Raw genomic sequence first — 18,826 nt, forward strand, 5'->3', positions numbered from 1 at the left:
AGCAGTTGTCAGGTCTAGCCTAACAATCAAATCTTCTTATCCATATCTTTACCATTACAACATTGCAAGCTTTGTTGCTTCATTGGCTATCCCGCTAGGCTACTGGAGGCCCTCCAGTGTGATATATGGGGCTATGATTCCAGTACAGGCCTATTTCTGACCCAGCAAAATGCAATGCACGATTGTGTAGATCAGTACAATGACTTCTACTTCCCCTAATTTTGCACGAGCATGTGACCCTGTTTTGAAGGCCTCTTTGTTTCCAGAGCATGCCTCTACACTTATTCATTTTTTCTCCTCCATTTTTCTTTTTCCTTTCTTCTAGCAAGACTGATCGTCCTGTTAACATGGCCGGGCATAAGGTCAATGGTGCTTGTCTGATGGCTGAAACTGCCCTTTGATGACACCACTGGTGCTTTGAGTGACTTGAAATGATATTTGACTGATTGTAGCCAGTTCATCCTCCAGTCTTTATTCAGTATTTATACACATTAATTAGTAATATAGATCTAACACATATGTGTTCATATACAAATAATCGGAGTGAAATTATTTTTATTGTATGTACAAAACAGTATGACATAACATAATGAAAAATAATAATATTTAGCAAAAGTTAGTCTCCAGGGGGGAAATGAAAAACCTATTCTCTACAAACATGAATGTTTATTGGCTATTTTGACCAATGCAATCCTGTTTGGCTCTGGCTTTAACTTTACATATTCAAAACAACAAGTGTTTTACAATAACATTTATGCATGCTAAGTTTCAATTTCCTGTATTATCTAATGACTATAAACTAAATAGTCAATGACGTTATATAAGTATAGCATTTAGCTGATTTTAAGCTGGATCAAGACCTTTATGACCAGCAATCCTCTGACTGGTATCATATCATAATTATGGATGATGTTTTATTTTATTTTAATAATCCTATTACACGAGAACAAATGAGGTCTGCCATATGCTTTTTCATTACATTTTTGGGGTCATATAGTTTTGAAAAAGAGACTCTCAAGCCATGTCCCATACAAAAAGGAGTTTACCAGCTAGCTGCCTATTAATATGCAGATTAGTCAAAGTGGACTTAATAGGATGACATATTTCTATATAAATCAGATTAAAAGCAGTGACATTTCAGAGAAGTGACATCGACACTAGCTGTCAAACTGTGAGAAATAATAAACTTTAATCTCATGGGAGAGCCACTCACTTTGACACATTTCCTATAATTTTATTTGTCACAAAATGAAATTGTCATTGGGATTTTTAATAACGGAACATTATTATTCCAAGCAATATGGTGTCTCTGTAGGAGGCCAGTTAATTTTTGGGCCCGGAGCCTCACTGAGGACCCCCTTTGGATTGTGTCCATTCATTTGTTTTATTCTCCGCTGTTTATTAGCAGCCTCCTTTGGTGAAGTTGGGAACCTGGACCACATAGCCAGAGGCTCTCAGAGAGCCTCTAGTGATCAACTCAACAGGCTCTGTTCACTATGAACCATATTTATAGCACACACACATACATACACACACACACACACACACACACACACACACACATCGAAAACACCAAACTTAACAGCATGAATAAAATTTTGAGAAAACCGAGAGATGGAGAAAAGTGTGAATTATAAAACTTAATTGATTGTCTCAGCTTCATTTGGCCCTTCACCCCTCCCCTCTGCAATATGGCACGCTTGTCAGCCTTCGTGATAAATTACATGCATGTATTTGCATGAATTTAGCATGAATACAATTCAGTTTTGTTTCCCAAAATAACGATCCAGAAAATGCCTGGTTTGCTTCACAAAAGGAAAATACAGGCTTACATTGTGTTCAGTGCCCTTTTTTTTATTATTCCTGCACAGGTTATGCAGTTGGCAGTTGAGTGCAGAGAAAGTGCTGGTGCAGTGCTTTCCACTGGTTTTATAAGCACACAGTTTAGCGTTGCATTCTGTTGTACATGACAATGCTGAACATGGGGTGTGTTAGAGACTGAAGCAGGACTGTGGCTTTATTGGTTTATTATCTTTATTCCTCATGCTTTTTTCTGTTGTTTTTTGCAAATTGGTAGGGCTGAGATTGTTCTCAAAGAATTGATTCGTAAAATACAGTTCCCTGTTCATTTTCTTTTATTTATCAAAGAAAACTACATGCCTGACTTTGATCATTGTCGTATAAAGGCAAGCAGTGTGATTAATCTTAATGTCTGCGAGATGTCTAACCTCTAAAGGTGGGTGCTGTAATCATCTGCCCACTGACCCCATGATGCTCGTCCACAGTCCTCTTTGCAGCCCCCGTGTCTTAGAAGTAATTTCAAATCTCCGATGAACTGAACCCAGTTCTCTCCCACTGATCATGTGATCTCAGAGTAGGAGAACATCAAAGCACAAAAGGAGTGGAAGAACTGGTGGCATATTCTAGGTTTGGGTCTGTTGGTAATCAAGTGCTGCCGGTGAGGCCTGTGATGAAATTAGGCAATGTTGCTTAAATAAGGGATGAAGGGTTCATAATTGCCAGTCCTGGAGATCTGAGGTGCCGGGTGCCAACTGTCAGAGCCGGGCTAATGATGACAAATGTCTCTCTATGCAGATTGCTGCAGCAGCAAGGGTGTGCAGCTGAGAAAGAACAAGAAAAAAGAAAAATGCAGAGGGCCTAATAAGAGAGAGCCTGTGCGCACATATTTAATGACCTACATGGAACCACACCTCCCTAACTGATGGGCTGCCTGCGAAAGAACTAAAGCTTCACGCTGCTACCATAAAATGGAGGAGTCCCCTACAGTACCTGGGACTGATATTAATAGTCATTAATCTCTGGGACTACTAAGAATCATTACTATCTGCTGCTTTAACCGATACAGTGAACAAAAAAATAGAAACTGTAATTACGTTGGCCTGCAAGCTTGTCACGTAGATTTAACAATAAAAAATGTGTCATGTTGGAAAAGTTAGCTCTATATTTAGCCAAACAATCCATCAACTCGAATGTAGAGGACATGTAAGCATGGATCAACATCGCCCTTGTGTGTACAGCCGTTTTCTTCATTAGCTTTTCTTTAGTTGATGTTTTGGTTGTTATTCTCCAAAGATGGCAAAGTTTTGTAAAAAGATAAATGGTTTGTTACATTTACAAAATGGTGGTTAACATGGCTAAACTGTTGTTGGTTAACAGGGCTTTAAAAAAAGTGTTTGTGTCTTAAAAGTAGGCTTTTTTTAACCTCCTTTGTAGAAACGAGCCATAAATCTGATTTCACTTACTGTGACGTAAGGCTCACGCTAATAAAAGAGCAAACCCAGAGTGTTGCATGGCCAGATTTCCCCAATTTGTTGCATGAATGGCTTTTGAAAGGGGTCCCTCTTTGTACAAAGGGAGTCTCGTCTTTGTTTGGTTTCGCCCCATCTGTGTCATCTGGTGGTCTGTGCAAGAGGGTGGTGTCTCGGGGTGCTCCCCAGCGGCGATGCCAGTTGTTTTATGGACTCGATGGAGTGGTGCTGGGAGTTCATAAGTTGGCTGGCCTATTGTGTGCTGAGCCCAGCTGACACGTGTGAATTGACTCCAGCATATTGACAGATCATTTCCATTAATGAATCGGAGGAGTCTGCCTTGTTTCTCTCTGTGATTTATGCCCTTGCTTCAGCATCCTCTGAGCTCAAGGTTAACTAACAGCCCCCCCCCTGAAAGACTCAACCCCAAATGGCATGGATGAAGCCAGTTTGCCTTATTCAGTAGTTTTATGCATGGATGGATATCCTTTAAGTGATATTTATGCATTGTATATCTTATATTTCATGTGAACTTATTTATATAACCCACAATGACAAGTTTGTCTCAGAAGATATGACATCCTCTATCCCTGTACTCTCTCAGAGTAATCTAATATAATAGCATCTTGGTTAAATTATTGTTACCTAGAAATTGTTTCTGAATGTAATTCTGCACATTAAAACTGCCTACAAGGAATAACAGTCAGTTTTTAACAAGCTGCCTTTGACAACTACAGTAAGTTTACATTTATCAAAGAGCTGATTTCCTCAGTGGATGGCTGGCCACCCTGGCTGTTTCTTGATTTGATATTGAGCCGCTTTTGTTTGCAAGCGCTGGTGTGTCATCGGCTCGGCCCTGATCCTCCATGGCGACCATCCAGTTTGTTCAAAGCCACAGCCACACAGCGCTGATAGCGCTGGCCTCAGCCCGGCCTGTCACCCCCACCACTGCTGCCACATGGAAGACACATTTGCTCGCCACCATTTTATGCCGCTGTCACCCTCCCTTCGAGAGCGAGGGGAAAGAGGGGAGGTGAAAAGGAAAGGAGGGAAAGAGGGAGGCTCACCCTGAGCGGATGCTAGACAAAGATGGCAGCAGAGACATTTTGTCTACTTTCATTAGTTCTGGTGGGGGTGAGCTGTGCTGAATATTAGCCTGTTACTGGCAAAGCCACACATTGTGAGCACAGACGGAAAGCATGTCACAATCAAATCTAGCCCACCTCATTTCCATCTTCCTCACTGAAAAAGTGGGACATATGGGGCAGGATGCCAATTGCTTATTTTATATGGTAATTAACATCCCTCAAACCGTGTTATATGGTAGGTGCGTCTCAACCGTGACAAAGTTTATCTCACAAATTTACATATATATTTCTAGTAAGGTAAGATATTTTAAGATCCTAACAGACTAGGCTTATGTGCTGTATGTCATCAAGAAATGAATGAACTTTGCTGGCCTTCACTCATGTGTAATAGTTTAGTTGCGACAGTGTCACATTCAGCTAAACTCAGAACCATCCTGAATCAGTGCTGTCATTTCCTCTAGTATCTACTATCTGGTATCTGTCAGCTTAAATTGGGACCCTACCTAAACCCATCCACACACTGTATGTATATATATATATATGTGTGTGGGTGGGTGGGTGGGTGGGTGTGTGTGCGTGTGTGTGTTTGAGAGAATATGGGGGCCTGTGCGCTGATGTATGTGAGTGAAGGACAGTTGGGTATGTGTGATATGTTTGCACATGCTTGTGATGAACGTGATTGTTTGCTGTTATTTGTGATCAGCATGACAAAACCATAATCAGCCACTCCAAAACTCCTTTCTTGGAGCTCTGCCAAAACCCAAACGCTTGACCTGGTTTCCTATTCTTCTGTCTGCTTCGGATTCTTTTGTTTACCTAAATAACAACATTCACACAGCGAGTCCCTGATTGGTGCTAACCCGTGTGTGTGTGTCTGTGTCTGTGTCTGTGTGTGTGTGTGTGTGTGTGTGTGTGTGTGTGTGTGTGTGTGTGTGTGCGTGTGTGTGTGTGCGTGCGTGCGTGCATGTGCATGCGTGTAGATGTATCTGAACGTTGTTTAGTCCTGCTGCGCTTTCATCTGTTGGACTCAGATAATGGTAGTCATCTCACTGGGCTGTAGAGAAGCTCAGGAGACAGGCTCCCCATGAAAGAGTCCTGATGGACGAAGAAGGGCTGATGTGCGGGCTCCTGCCTCCAGGCTTCCACCTGCTCAGGAACAGCCCCAAGGCGAAAAGAACCAGGCCACTCAGACCAGCCAATGAAAGACTGCAGAGCTAAGGTCAGACTGGTTTAGCGTTGCTTACTGTGGGCTGGAGGTCTGGAATTGATGGTAAAACCAGAAAGCAAAACTTTTAAATTATTAGTTGTAAGTGAATTTTCTGAATCTCTTTCCAATAATTAAAAAAAACAAACAAGGTCAAAAAGGGGGGATGAAAGCACCAAAAAGATGGATAAAGTTGTGCCGTTCTACCTTGTTAAATTTCAAACGATTTTATTAGAGTGTCAATTCTGTGGTCTTGGCAGGGCTCGGGAGGTGTCTGAGCGGGGAGTGCAGGAGCAGGGTGAGAGCATGTCGGCTGTTGACACCATCTAACGAAGGGAGGATTAGGAGTTTACAGAGGCAGTAATATGATAGGTCAAAAAGAGGAGGCACTCCTCCACAGCACTTGGGTCTGTAATGAATGATTGACTGGGAAAGGAGAAGCTGCCACTCGCTGGCTGAGTGCTCATCTTGACGCCTGCCGCACCGCTCCACGGCTCCCCTTGATCACGTTTCGCTGCTCCCTTCTCATCTAAGGCACCAGTCTGCAGGGAAAAGCTGCTTTTCCCTCTTATTTTTCTCCCTAATTTACACATTTAAGACATTTTTGTTTGCTTATTTGCAATTCCTTTTTTTGTCAGTGAGCCTCTCTCCATCAGTCCTACTCCCAGCTCTGAACTACCCGTCCCACGCACACACACACACACACACACACACACACGCACACACAGACACACACACACTTACAACCTTCCCTCCCTTTCTCTTCTGTTTGCCTTGAGGCAATGAACTAATTTCAGCTTCCATAATTGCGGTGTGTTGTACACCTGTCTGCTATTAATACACTCCCCAGTCTCTCATTCTATTTCTTAATGAGATATTTTTGTAATTATTGTCATTATGCTATTTTCCATAATGAACTTAATTGATGTTGTTGTTATGGCACTATTTATTCTAGAACTCCTACAGGCACTGATAGTCTGAGACCGTGCTTATAAGTGAACTCGGCCCCTCGTTCACTCATCAGCTGACCTCCGAGTTCCCGCTTAGAGCCCAGTTTGTCTTGGATATGGAGAGGAGAGCTGAGCAGCCTGGTCACCACTGAATAGGACCCTGCTTGTAGCCATTTTAAGACCATTACAACACTGAAAGGCTACACAATGGCCAGCGCTGGGCTTTGTTTCAGCCTGTCACTTGCACCCTGTGAAAATCAAATAATGCTGTGCCTTAAAAGAAAAGGTGAAAAAGGTTTTGCCTATACTCCCATTTTTTTGAAAAATGTGGTTGTGTTTTGAAAAGGGGAGAAAAAAGTTTTCAGTGACTTGATTTTGAATGTTATTGTTGAAGAGGCAAACTACTGGAAGGAATGCTAAAGAAAATCTCAGCTGAATGAAGGATGTTGAATTTTTTTTTCTTAGCGGCGCTCAATCCAATTAGGAGTTTAATAAGGGTCATGCATAGGGACTTCACGCTGCAGGTTGGTTTCTTTTTGGTGCTTTTGGGGAGTAGGAAGGGGCTGAAGTTGGATAGGGCCTGACTGAAGGCTGGTCTCTTTAATGTGTACTGAGGGGTCTTGTGCCCCGGTGAGTCATTGAAACTGTCTGGGGAGCACAGATGATCTTTTCCGTTATTCTGAAGCTGAGGTCGGGAGATAATCTGACACTGTGGTTAGATTGGCTTCTCAGGTGGTACCAATTACCTGATCTCTGACAAGCCTTTGCTTCCCCCCTCATATGCCGCTCTGGTGCTGTCACGTTTGCCTTGTTTTTGCCAAGGATTTAGTTCTTAACTTCTTTTCACTGGCCTTTATTCAAGTAAACATCATACCGCTCTTAGTAGCTCATTTTTTTATCCCTTGTTTTCGGGTTAAGTATCTTACCTGTAAAACTTTAACTCTCCCTTTAACTTGGAATGTGAGTAATAATGCTCAAAGGCTATATGCGTCTTTAAAGGGGCCTTAGTTGATCTTTAATCTCTCCTTATGAGAGGGAAAGTGGGTAGGAGGGCCCTAGAAGTGGACACGTCCAGCCTTTGTGGGTTCGTTCACATGCTGGGGAGCTTTGAGTGTCTGACAGCCGTTTAACTCCGCACGACCTGTTTCTCAAGTGCCATCGTTTGGGCGCTCTTGAATCCTGTTAGGAGCCATAATTACAATTCATGCACTCCCTGCGCTTCTTTGAAGAGCCATTGAGAGAGCAAAGAGGGGTGCAGGAGCCTGAGAGAGCCCGAGAAATACTGGCCTTTTACCAGTGTGGAAACACTCAGAGGTTTTTAGTAAACTGTCTGAATACTGTGGCCTGCATCAGCATAGCTACAACATAGTTTAATGTTTTATAAAGACCCACAAAATAGTAAATAATTGATAAAATGGTGTTAAATGTGTATTTGATTAAGTAAGTATTTACAAATTGCAGGGATGGGCTTCTTATAGTGGAAGCGGGAAAAGACAATGCATTTTACATGACACATTTTAAAAAATTGCCCTTCTTTCAAGTATGCCAACACCTTTTGAATTGAAGTGCGAGTGAAGTGAAGCACATTCAGTGACTTTCAAAGGGAAAGAGGAGAAAGGGTGAGCATACTGCCTAATAGGTGCTTTAGTAATTTCTGAGTTTTCATAGCTTAATCCGTTCTGAAAAGCTGAGGAGAAGAAAGGCTCCAAATGGCCCTCAGTATTAATTCGATGTGACTTCTGTACAATAAGGGCTGTGGATCCCAGAAGCCCATTTTCAAGCTTACCTTCTTTCATCATCCTTAGCCCTTGGAACTTTTGCCTAAATGTTTCATGAAACCAAGGCTGTAAGCCTCTTTGGTATTCTGTCTTTATAACGCCTGGTTTAAGACTATTATTACACAATGTTCAAGGCAGAGGAACACATACAAACAGTGAAGCTGCCTCTCCATTGTGGGAAACTCAAATTGATTTGGTACAATTGGGAGAGCACTTGTATTAAAACACACACATTCTATGGCTCATTTCCCCCCTTTCATTTTGGAGTTTTCAAATGTAAATGAGGGTTGGTTTCCCCCCTTCTTTACAGAAATAAGTATCCTCCCCGGTTTTATGAGTATTTCTACTCATTTTTAAAGCAGATCAAATGACATGTCCTTTATTATTTATATTAATCATGGATTTCAACACACCATTTCCTCAGAAAAACAAGTTTGTGACCAAACCCCATGTACAAACAGTGCCTCATTACTATAATTTCATCCTAATATTTTGATAAGACAAAAGTCAAATTCAAAGGAAATGTTGCACTGTTGTTTTCAGCATTTGAGCCCCCCAGCTTCCACATCCCCATCAAATGTGTAAAAAACTATTTTATGAACTCTGGGACTTCTGTGAGATTTATAAAAGTCCCTATTTAGTTATGCAGAGAGATAATGCAGGCAAAGGAGTTGGTTTGTTATCAAAGAATCCTGTGATGATGAGCCTTAGGAAAATGCAGGCTGCATCTCACCGCTTTCTCTGCTGTGGATGCTCTGAAACACGTTCTCTTCCATTAGAAAAAGAATGTCAGGGATATAGATATATGTTCATTGTTTTATAATTTCAAGAAACAAAGAGGCTTCTTTCTTTCTTGGGTACACCGAAAAGGGGGGAAACTAGCAAGGGACACACTGGGTGGGTCAGTGACCCTGGAGAAAACAGCTTGCATTAATATGGTCTAATCCAATGTAATTAGTCAAATTACAGCACGCCAAGCAGCTTGTCAGGGGCTGTCGGCTTTGGCAGGCACACAAGATGGCCTGGAATCCCACTGGACAGCAGAGAGACCTCAAAATCTCTGCAAAGCCGCCTTCTGCACTTACTGTGACTCCTTTCAGTTCATTTTCCTGGTCTCCTCCATCTTTATTCCTCGACAAAAATGGGGAGGGCTCTTTCAGCCGTGCTACAATGTTTTCACCTTTTCCGAGTTGTCTCCCATACCCCCAGGCTACTAGCCTGGCTTCCTGCCTGCCTGCTAAGGTGGATCAAAATGAGGATGAGGATTCATAGCACAGGCTACAGAAAGTCAGAGTAATTACATCAGTGCTGCTCTCCTCCTACGCGATTTTATGAGAGAGAGTCAGATGCACGCTAACTAGCGCCGCTAAGAGCCATAGACATGGTTAAGACACTTCCTCGTGTCGTAGGATTAGCATTGGTAAAAAGATTTAAACTATATAATTACATGAGGATAAAGTACAAATTATCTAGTGCACTCAACAGCCAGATTATCATCCCCCTGCAAGGCCCGTTCAGCCCCAAGGGGTGAGCCTGGATGACAAAAGGCCCTCATTAGCATAAATATACAAGCCCTCTCGTTTCGGAGAAGCCGATAAGAACCTGTTCCACCTTTGCTTTGGCCCTGGATGGCTTGTTGTGCTTTTGGCAATGACAGATAAGTCAGGGTAATTCCACTATATGCCTGAAAAAATGATGCTCCAGATTCTGGCTGCATCCCGAAGGTGTCACCCACGATAATCCTCAAAGGGCGTCCAGCAGTAAGGGGGCTGTGTGTTTTCCAGATGATATACCGCAAATGACAGAGAGAATTATACGGAGGAGGCCAAATCTGTAACATATTATTAACCAATTCCCGGTGAATAACAGGGATAAAAGGATAATGGATGAGGGTGTCATTATTACCTCGGTGCTGAGGGAAGCGACAAAGCAAAGGTAGAGAGACAAGATTAATTGAGGACGAGTGAGCTGCTCATTGCTCATCAGGCCCTCTCGTCTAACCACTTGCTCTTTCCGTCCCTCTCCTCCTCTGTCTCTCAGCCTCTCCATCCTTGTCTCATTCTTTCTCTTCTTCTCTGTCTTGCTCTGAGCCCCTATCCCTCCCACACACCAACAAAATAAATAAAAAAACAGGAAAGAAAAGTGGGATTTTAAAGCGATCAGCTTGGCACTCTCAGTGGCAGCCAGAGGAAGCTGGTACCCAGGCCAGGAAGATTTCAGTCATCTTAAGGCTGACAAGTCCCTGAAAAAAAGTCCCATTAGGAAAAGCTTGCTGAAAAGAGCCCATACCAAATGACTGCATCTCTTCTCTCAAGCTCCTTAGAGAAGGCATCCTCAAGCTGTTCATCTGGATGATGTGCTCACTAAGTGTGTTCGTGTGTGTGTGTGTGTGTGTGTGTGTGTGGGGTCATCACTTGAGCATGTTCATATGTGTGTTTACATTGTTGTTGTGTCCTCCCTTTCTTTCTTTGTTTATTTGCTAGATATAATTTACTTGCAAGAACTAATTAAGTTCCCTCTTAAGATACACACAATAAAAGACTTGAATTCTGGAGTAACTTAATCACCATTAGTAAAACTGCTACAAAGTTGAGTAGTACTAGCTTGAATGCTTTAAAAGAAGTGTTAAATCTGTACTTTAATATCTAAGTTTTTCAGAAACACAGATATAACTAATAGAGCTACAAAGAGGCCAAATAATCAGCTCCCATACTCTAGGTGGTTGGTTAATAAAAAGCAAAATTATTTAATGCATGGAGTGGCAGCTGCTCCTAGTGAAAATGTTACTGCATGTTGTGCACTACCCCTGTAAAGGGTAAAGGTGTGAGCATGCACGTGTAATCAGCTTATGCATGCAACTACATGTTCACGTCTAAAAAAGATGGTTTATGTGTGAATGCACAAGTAATTATAACTGTATTATATACAAGAAAAAACATAAAATGTCGTTTTATAATTACATGTAGATTAGGGCTGGTATAATATATATTGTCAAAACTATGTTAAAATGTAATTTGACATTACATATACATGTCATTTTTACAGAGTATAGACTGAGTTACAATATTTACCATATCGCCCAGCCCTAATGTAGGTCATTAAATGTGTATTTTCCCGCTGCACATGTACATACCGCACTGTGTATATCAATAAGGTCATCAAGGAAATACATTTTATTTTTGTATGTTTCTTCTATCCTCACAGAAGCCTTATTGTGTTGCTTGATGCCAAACTTTGTCTATCATCGCTGTAGGGAAGTCTGAGTAACTTTTTATTCCATTGCATTTCTTGAGGCGTTATATTTTAACATAGACAGATAAAGAATGTTTAAAGAGACTTAAATCTTTAAGAAGAAAGTGCATACCAGGAAAACGGCTCCTCCCACCTGTCCTACCATGGCAGGGTTGAAGACAGCGCTGCAGGGCCTGCTAATGTGCGTGAAATACCATCCCTGACATAAATGTTATTGACAAACTTGGCTGGACATTTGGGGCAGTGAACTGCCAGCATATTTAATTCATATTCATCTCCTTTCCCCCAATGGTCTTGCCAGAGCACCCGAGCTGTGTCATCTTGCCACACTCCAGCTACCACCCAAATGTATAGTGACACTGATTATGCAAATCTGTATCTTGTTTTTCCTCCAATACCTGCATTAGGAGCTTGCTACTTTATTGAAGTTGAGATACGGCTCTCACAGTGAGGAGCCAAGTGGAATGCTGATTTATTTTATTCTTTTATAATAATCTGTGGGAATATTTTACATTTTTACATTTCATAACAGTTGTCACATTTAGGGGTGATCAGATGAGGAACATGCTTTGATGCTCAGGAATAAATCTTTCAGGATGGAAAAGGGATTAAAGCTGAAATAAAAAAAGTGGATTTCAGCATGTTGTGGTCAGACAACAAAGAATTCTGTTTGTGAGAGTCATTTGTCGAAAGAAGATCATGTACACTGTGTTCATTCCTAAATGTTTCCTTTTTAAAGGGTCAGTTCACCCAAATCACAAAAAAGAAAGGGGCATTTATCCACGCAGTTTTTTATTTGTCATTTAACATTTATTTAAAAAAAAAGATTCAACAGCACCATTATCTTTCCAAACAATGTGTTGTTCTTTATTATCATTGTTTTTTTTCTGAAAAGAGATTTTTTTTTTTTTCTGTAATTTGTTTTCATTTGCATGAGCACAAATAAACAAAATTCCATTTACTTCCATTGTGTTGGAATAGAGGCAGAAATCTCAGAGGCCTATCTTAAAATCTAGACAAAAAAAACCCAAAACTACATATCTATATTGCTAGATATCAAATGGGGTAAGTAAGAACATATTTGTCATTTTATTTGTAATTTGGGCAAACAGATTCTTTTAGTAAAAAATTGTGTCCTAGCTCTGATTTAGCCTCTTATGTGTTTTACTTTCAAGCATATTCAGATGTAAATATTTTCTCCGTGACCCAGTCTACCACGTTGTCTATGGCTGACGATGCTCTACCACTTAGCTGAGACTTGCTCTCTGCTCTTGCTGTTACCAAGCTTTATGCCTTCACTTTCCCTTCTACGACTGCTCAACCTCTTCACAGATTTGGCCCATATTGCCTGGGGTCAGCCATTGAAAATAGTATACGCAGTGTGTGCTGATCCTCCAAATTGCCATGTGTGAAATCCATCCCACTCGCTCCTGGGGGAGTAGTCATATCACTCAAAATGAAACTGCCTCTCGTATCCTCCCCTTATTCTTCCACTTCTCCCTTCTCCCTTGGCCGCCTGGGACCCTGCAGTTGTGAGGCTTTATAGTGGAAGCCTATTAGACAAATCTTAGATGAATGCAGCGGAGGTGCTGTGATACAGTACCAGGTTGTCAGAGTGCGCCACAGTCTCATATAAATATATCTGTCATGCTGGCTTGAGGGTCTCAATGAATTCTATTATTTTCCTGTTTTGGTACAAATGCAGTGGAGGGGGATTGTATTGTCCCGCATGGGAGAAAAAAATGCATCATGTTTTAAAGAAAATGCTTCATTAGATTTATTAATAACGTCTGTCATAGTGTCTCAGCCAATGTGGGGTTAAAGCTATTTGGAAGTCAGATTTGATTAGAATCTATTTCCATGCATGAAGTGGCTTCCTATCGCTTTTAAGTATGATGCACCCCATTTGAGCATCTGCACATTATCATATATGAGTTTCCGCCTAAACACCAGTGTCACCTGTGCCTATCCTCATCTCATCTGTCACAATATTTTTCCGTTCTCCACCTCTGATGTTGTACAGGCAGAATGCGGCCTGCCCTCTGTCAAATCAGGAAAAGAAGAGAAGGGGGATAAAGGAAAGGAGAGGACAGAGACATTAAATTGCATTATGGCTATTATGCTATAGAGGTATATCTCCCTGCAGCTGGCAGAGCAGCGCATGCGCCTGTGGCTCTTAATGAGCCTGCGTGGAGGGACCTGTGTGGAAACAAAAGGCTGAGCTTGTCGGCCATAGCAGACCCCTCCACCTGCCCCTTCACTGCTGCTCCCCCAGCTCTGAGCGTGACAGACCAAGAGCAGAGCGCCGGTCCCTTCCTGGTGGCGTGATTAGATTGGGGCCGATGTCTCCAGCTGGCAGGCCTGTCTGTGACTGGAGGCGGCCGTCCCCAGCGCTTGTCACTGGCTGACACCTCTGACAGGCAGGGGACAGCTTCAGCAGACAGGTTCATTAAATGGCATTTTTTACAGCTGGGCCTCCAAAAATGAGGGCTGGGCTTTGTCAAATCTCCAAGTCTACAGGGGCCCCTGCATGTTGGTTTAGACCAAAGCTTTGTTGTTATGACAAATTTTTTTTGATCTGGGCTGTTTGAAATCAGCTATTTTTCCTCCTCTTTAGCCTCTCTTTTGTTGACAGCTAGCCCTTTGGCCTGTACTTTGTCATGGCAGCAAAATGTTCACTTTAGGAGGGAAACGAGAAACAGCCAGTGCTAAAACAACATAATATTGACAATCAGTTACCATGTTATAGCTGCTTTTATATATTTTTTAATTCTTAAGAACCTCAAGTAACCTGCATTTAATTATTTGCTGGGTTGGTCATATTCTTTGTTACAATACTTATATATATAAATATAACAAATGAAGAATTTAGGAGGGAAATGTATGGTGCTGTTAAAAAAACATAATAAAACAATACAATGATTTGTTGAAAATGAAAAACCATACAAATGGCTTAATATGTATTCAAATAACAGCTCGCTAGTGCCTTGATGGAGTGAGCTGTTGTAGCCTTCCCATGATGCATATGTGTATGACTTGCCTTACAGCATTGCACTCAGAAGACTACTTCCACAACATCTGGCTGCAGAGCGGGGGGGTGGGGGGGGAGATAAAAGCTACCCTGCCTCCTAGCGAGCGGCTGCTGGCCCTCAGTAGTGCGCCCACAGCTCCTTGGCCATCCCTCCATCTCACCTCCCTTCCTCTCTATTCCCTCTCCAGTCAGCACGCTGCCTCCTCGGGGCCGTGCTGTCTCTATGACAACTGTTTGAGTTGGGGGTTGCAGAGGTGTCAGGCAGGGCATTACTGGGAGGAGAGCACCAGAGATGCTGCGCTGCACATCCAGCATCTCCACCTAATCCAATTTTAATTGAGCTCCAGAGATTTTGGATGTGGCACGGAGGTCGGGCATGAGCTATTCCAGGGAGAAATTAAGGCAGCCCGGCTCGCGCTGCACTCTTCCAGCCTGTCACTGTTTTAAATGAGCATTAGCATCAGACCTAACCCAGCTGAACATCTCACTCTGACTCTCTCTCTCCCCCCCCCACACACACACACACACATACATACATACATACATACATACAGACACTGATGTACTGTTGGGCCTCACCTTCTTCCTACCCTGTTATATCTTTATTCTCTCTCACACACTCTCTGAACTGAACCTATGTGTGATTATAACCTGGGGAGTTGATGAGGTTGCTCCCCGGCCCACACTGTTGGACAAAATTGTTCAGTCAGAGGGAAGTGAGATGGAATGAGGGGGGGGGTGTTACGGGTAGGGACTATTCTCACCTGTCAGAACAACTGTCTTGTTTTTTTATGTGTGGACCTGCAGTCCCAGTGGTGCTGCATACTGTACACTAATGATCCTTTGTCTGCGCTCTCTTCTCCTCGCCATGATAGTTTTTTTTTTATTGATTATTTATGTGTCACTCACCCAGGCGGTACTTTTTTGACCACTTAAGTTTTATAGACCAACTGAAAAAGTGTGAAACATTAAAGACAATCTGTAAAGAGCTTCATATTTTTGCAGAAAAGTGCCATGAGATATGGTATAATGTCTCAGTAATGCCCTTTTTACTCTTTCTTTTTTTAAACTAATGCCTGTTTGGAACGGGCTGATTACTTGGCCTCCTCTTTTGCTGCTTGTAGCTTTCTCGTAAACCATACTGTACTCCGAAATGGACCTCAAAGCACTTAATATGCAACTTAACTGTATATTACTGACTTACTGTGTACTTCTATTGTAGATAGATAGATAGATAGATAGATACTGTATTGATCCCCAAGGGGAAATTCAAGAGCCCAGTAGCTTAAAGACATCACACACAACATACACATACATCACAAACAGGATGATAAAAAAGCAAATCCACCTGAATAATAAAAATAAAAAATAAGGGGAAAAAATGAAAGAATGGAAGCCCTCTCTGTTACATGGAACTGTAATGCTGTTGCCTGTGAAATTGCCCCCAATAAAGAAAGTTAATAAAAAAAATACAAATCCACATGAATACTATAAGGGATGTAAAGGAAGCATGAGAGGCTTGCAGTGACAGGGCAGGGACTGACCCTGTGAGTCAGTCTGCATGGTAAGGTGCTTGTACTTCATAGGAAAACAGCGTACTGCTACATTTACCTGTCAGAGTTTCAGATTCTACTCACAAAATATCACAATTAAAATATGATGCATTATTATTTGAAATGTGCGATGTGGGATTCCTTGATTTATAGTTTGATAACAATTGAATTAACATGTACTAGTGTGATATTGATATTCCTTTTTGAATAAAACTAATGGAATAGTTATTAAGAATTGTTTTTAGTAGCCTAATGGTTACAGGAATTGGCTTGTGTGTGCAGGTTTTAATCCTAGCTGTGAAATAATGAACACTAGAGCACTATTCAATGTTTCACCAACTATTGCTGTGGTGCCCATAAACAGACCGTTCACAAAGTAGTACTAAAAAGCACAACAACTGCAAACTTTGTAAAAGTAAAGCAGTAAGAAAATGTTAACCACTGATCTCTCTTTTGTAAAATTTTGCCCAGGTCATATCTACGGTCATGTTATCTGATACAGTTTGAAAAACAGAGTTGGCTCACTGATTGCTTTTGTGCCCACAAAGCAGCTGCTTAGTATACACCAATACTTGGACAGTAGTCTATATCACCTGTAACCTGTCGTGATCTCTGTTTCTATACTGTACAGCTATCATACCCTGAGGACATTTTCTCTTCTTTTTCTGCCCTTGTAGGTCTTAGCATACACTGAGGGTTTACATGGGAAGTGGATGTTCAGTGAGATCCGGGCGGTATTCTCCAGACGTTACCTCCTGCAGAACACAGCGATGGAGGTCTTTATGGCCAACAGAAGTAAGAGAAGGTGCCAATTACAGCATTTGAAGGCCATGCTTCTCCTGTGCTTTCGCCACTAAGGGATATCTCTCACTGTTTCACAGCATCAGTCATGTTCAACTTTCCTGACCAGGCCACAGTAAAGAAAGTTGTCTACAGTCTTCCTCGAGTGGGTGTGGGCACCAGCTATGGACTTCCACAAGCAAGGTGGGTCACACATGCCAAAAAGAAAATTAATTCAGCACTGTTAAATACTTCTAATATTGTAATTTCTTCACGGGCAATGTTACCTCCTCTGTGTTGTGTGTTGGAGCATCTGGGCGGCCTCGCCTGCAGCACAGTCATTTGTAGTCCCATTGCAGCAGTTATTGAAGTGGATGTGCACTGACCCTTACTGAACTGACCTAATTCTCTGACTGACGACTCTATACAGCAGGGCTGCAGCCAGGCCACTGACCACAGAGAAACCACATATTCCCTTCAGACTCTCATACTGCTAACAGGCCCAAACACACTGTTACAAAACAAGCACATTTCCTTAAGTCTCATGTTAAGTGAGTGGCTATAAAGCTAGGCGTCCTGAATTTAAACATTGTAAATAGTTTTTCATTCAATCTACTGGAATCAAATCAGTGTGGTTGTAAATGCCATTGCATTGGATGACATAGTTATTCTCTTGCAGCTTGACATTTTGTGCATGCTTTTTATTTCAGTATGTTCCTTCTAAAAGTGACATGCTTGTCAAAGAGCTGGTTATCAGCTATTAAATGTCATCTTTTGTGTGCTAGTTTTCTGTGATGTAGCCAATGCTTTCAATTAAAACATAGATTTAGATACAGCAATGCTTGTGGCGGTTACATTTTTAAAGTTTTAAAATATCGTAACTAACACCAACCTTCTGTTTCCTGATTTGTTGTTTGAATATTTTTTTTTCCAGGCGCATCTCCCTGGCCACTCCTCGGCAACTTTTCAAATCCTCCAACATGACCCAGCGCTGGCAGAGGAGAGAGATCTCCAACTTTGAGTACCTCATGTTTCTCAACACTATTGCAGGTAGGGATTCCTATGCTTTAAAGGGATGTGCCACTGTTTGTTGAAATAGGGCTTATCACGGTCTCCCCTAGCTGTAGATAGGTGGGCCAACGCATTTTTTGTGCATGCATTGTTTTAGTCCGGTGCAACACCGGCAGCGCCGCCGCTAGTTAGCTTAGCGTAGTGAATGGAATCCTATGTTGCCGGTTAGCATGTTGTGAGTAAAAGTGAGCCAACAAAAGACAAAAAAAACAACCTAATTACTTGCACTGAGACAAAAAATGCGTTGGCCCACCTATCTACAGCCAGGGTAGACCGTGATAAGTCCTATTTCAACAAAGGTGTTGGCGTATTCCTTTAAAATGCCGAGATTCCCAAGTGAAACTGTTTAGTTTGGGAGTAGCTGAGTATGGAAATAATGGGATCTCTTTTTTTCACAGCCATCACTTAAATAGATAGGTTCTGATTTGTTTTCTTCCTTATCCGGGCAACATTCACAACCAGTGAAAGTGGGAAGTTATAATGTATTATCTATGTGAATCTCTTCCCCATTAGAGGCTTATGACTTTAAGCTTAGCGATCATGATCAATAAACTGTAAGTGTTAGTGGCACTGGAAACATACTATAAGTGGCCTCAGGTATGTCGTATTTGTTTAAGAATCCATGGTAACCTTAAGTGGTAGACTTCACTGTTCATGTGAGTGTGCTGTTTGAAGCAAAGAGCAGGCACAGCAGATTTTGCCAGATAATTAGTGCCTGGCTTTGTGAGAGCGTACACGTGTGTCTGCGGAGTTGAGAGGTTCTGTTGTCGACTCTCTGATCTGAACTGCAACTAACGGGGAAGGCGAGAGCGACTGCACGCTACTCTGCTCTGAGAGGTGTCATCCTCTC

The 18,826-nt window shown here is 41.9% G+C and overlaps 1 protein-coding gene across 13 annotated transcripts in view; it reads left to right on the forward strand.

Moving 5' to 3' along the window:
* Positions 1-18,826, forward strand: part of nbeab (neurobeachin b) — a 280,354-nt gene that overhangs the window by 213,217 nt on the left and 48,311 nt on the right. For all 13 annotated transcript variants that reach the window (XM_028573291.1, XM_028573290.1, XM_028573293.1 and 10 more), the window contains 3 exons: positions 16,803-16,920; positions 17,007-17,109; positions 17,840-17,955. In XM_028573291.1, coding sequence (XP_028429092.1) covers positions 16,803-16,920; positions 17,007-17,109; positions 17,840-17,955 — 337 coding nt within the window. The remainder of the gene's footprint in view (positions 1-16,802; positions 16,921-17,006; positions 17,110-17,839; positions 17,956-18,826) is intronic.

The sequence above is a fragment of the Perca flavescens genome, chromosome 3, assembly GCF_004354835.1.
Source record: "Perca flavescens isolate YP-PL-M2 chromosome 3, PFLA_1.0, whole genome shotgun sequence".
In the NCBI taxonomy this organism is placed as follows: domain Eukaryota; kingdom Metazoa; phylum Chordata; class Actinopteri; order Perciformes; family Percidae; genus Perca; species Perca flavescens.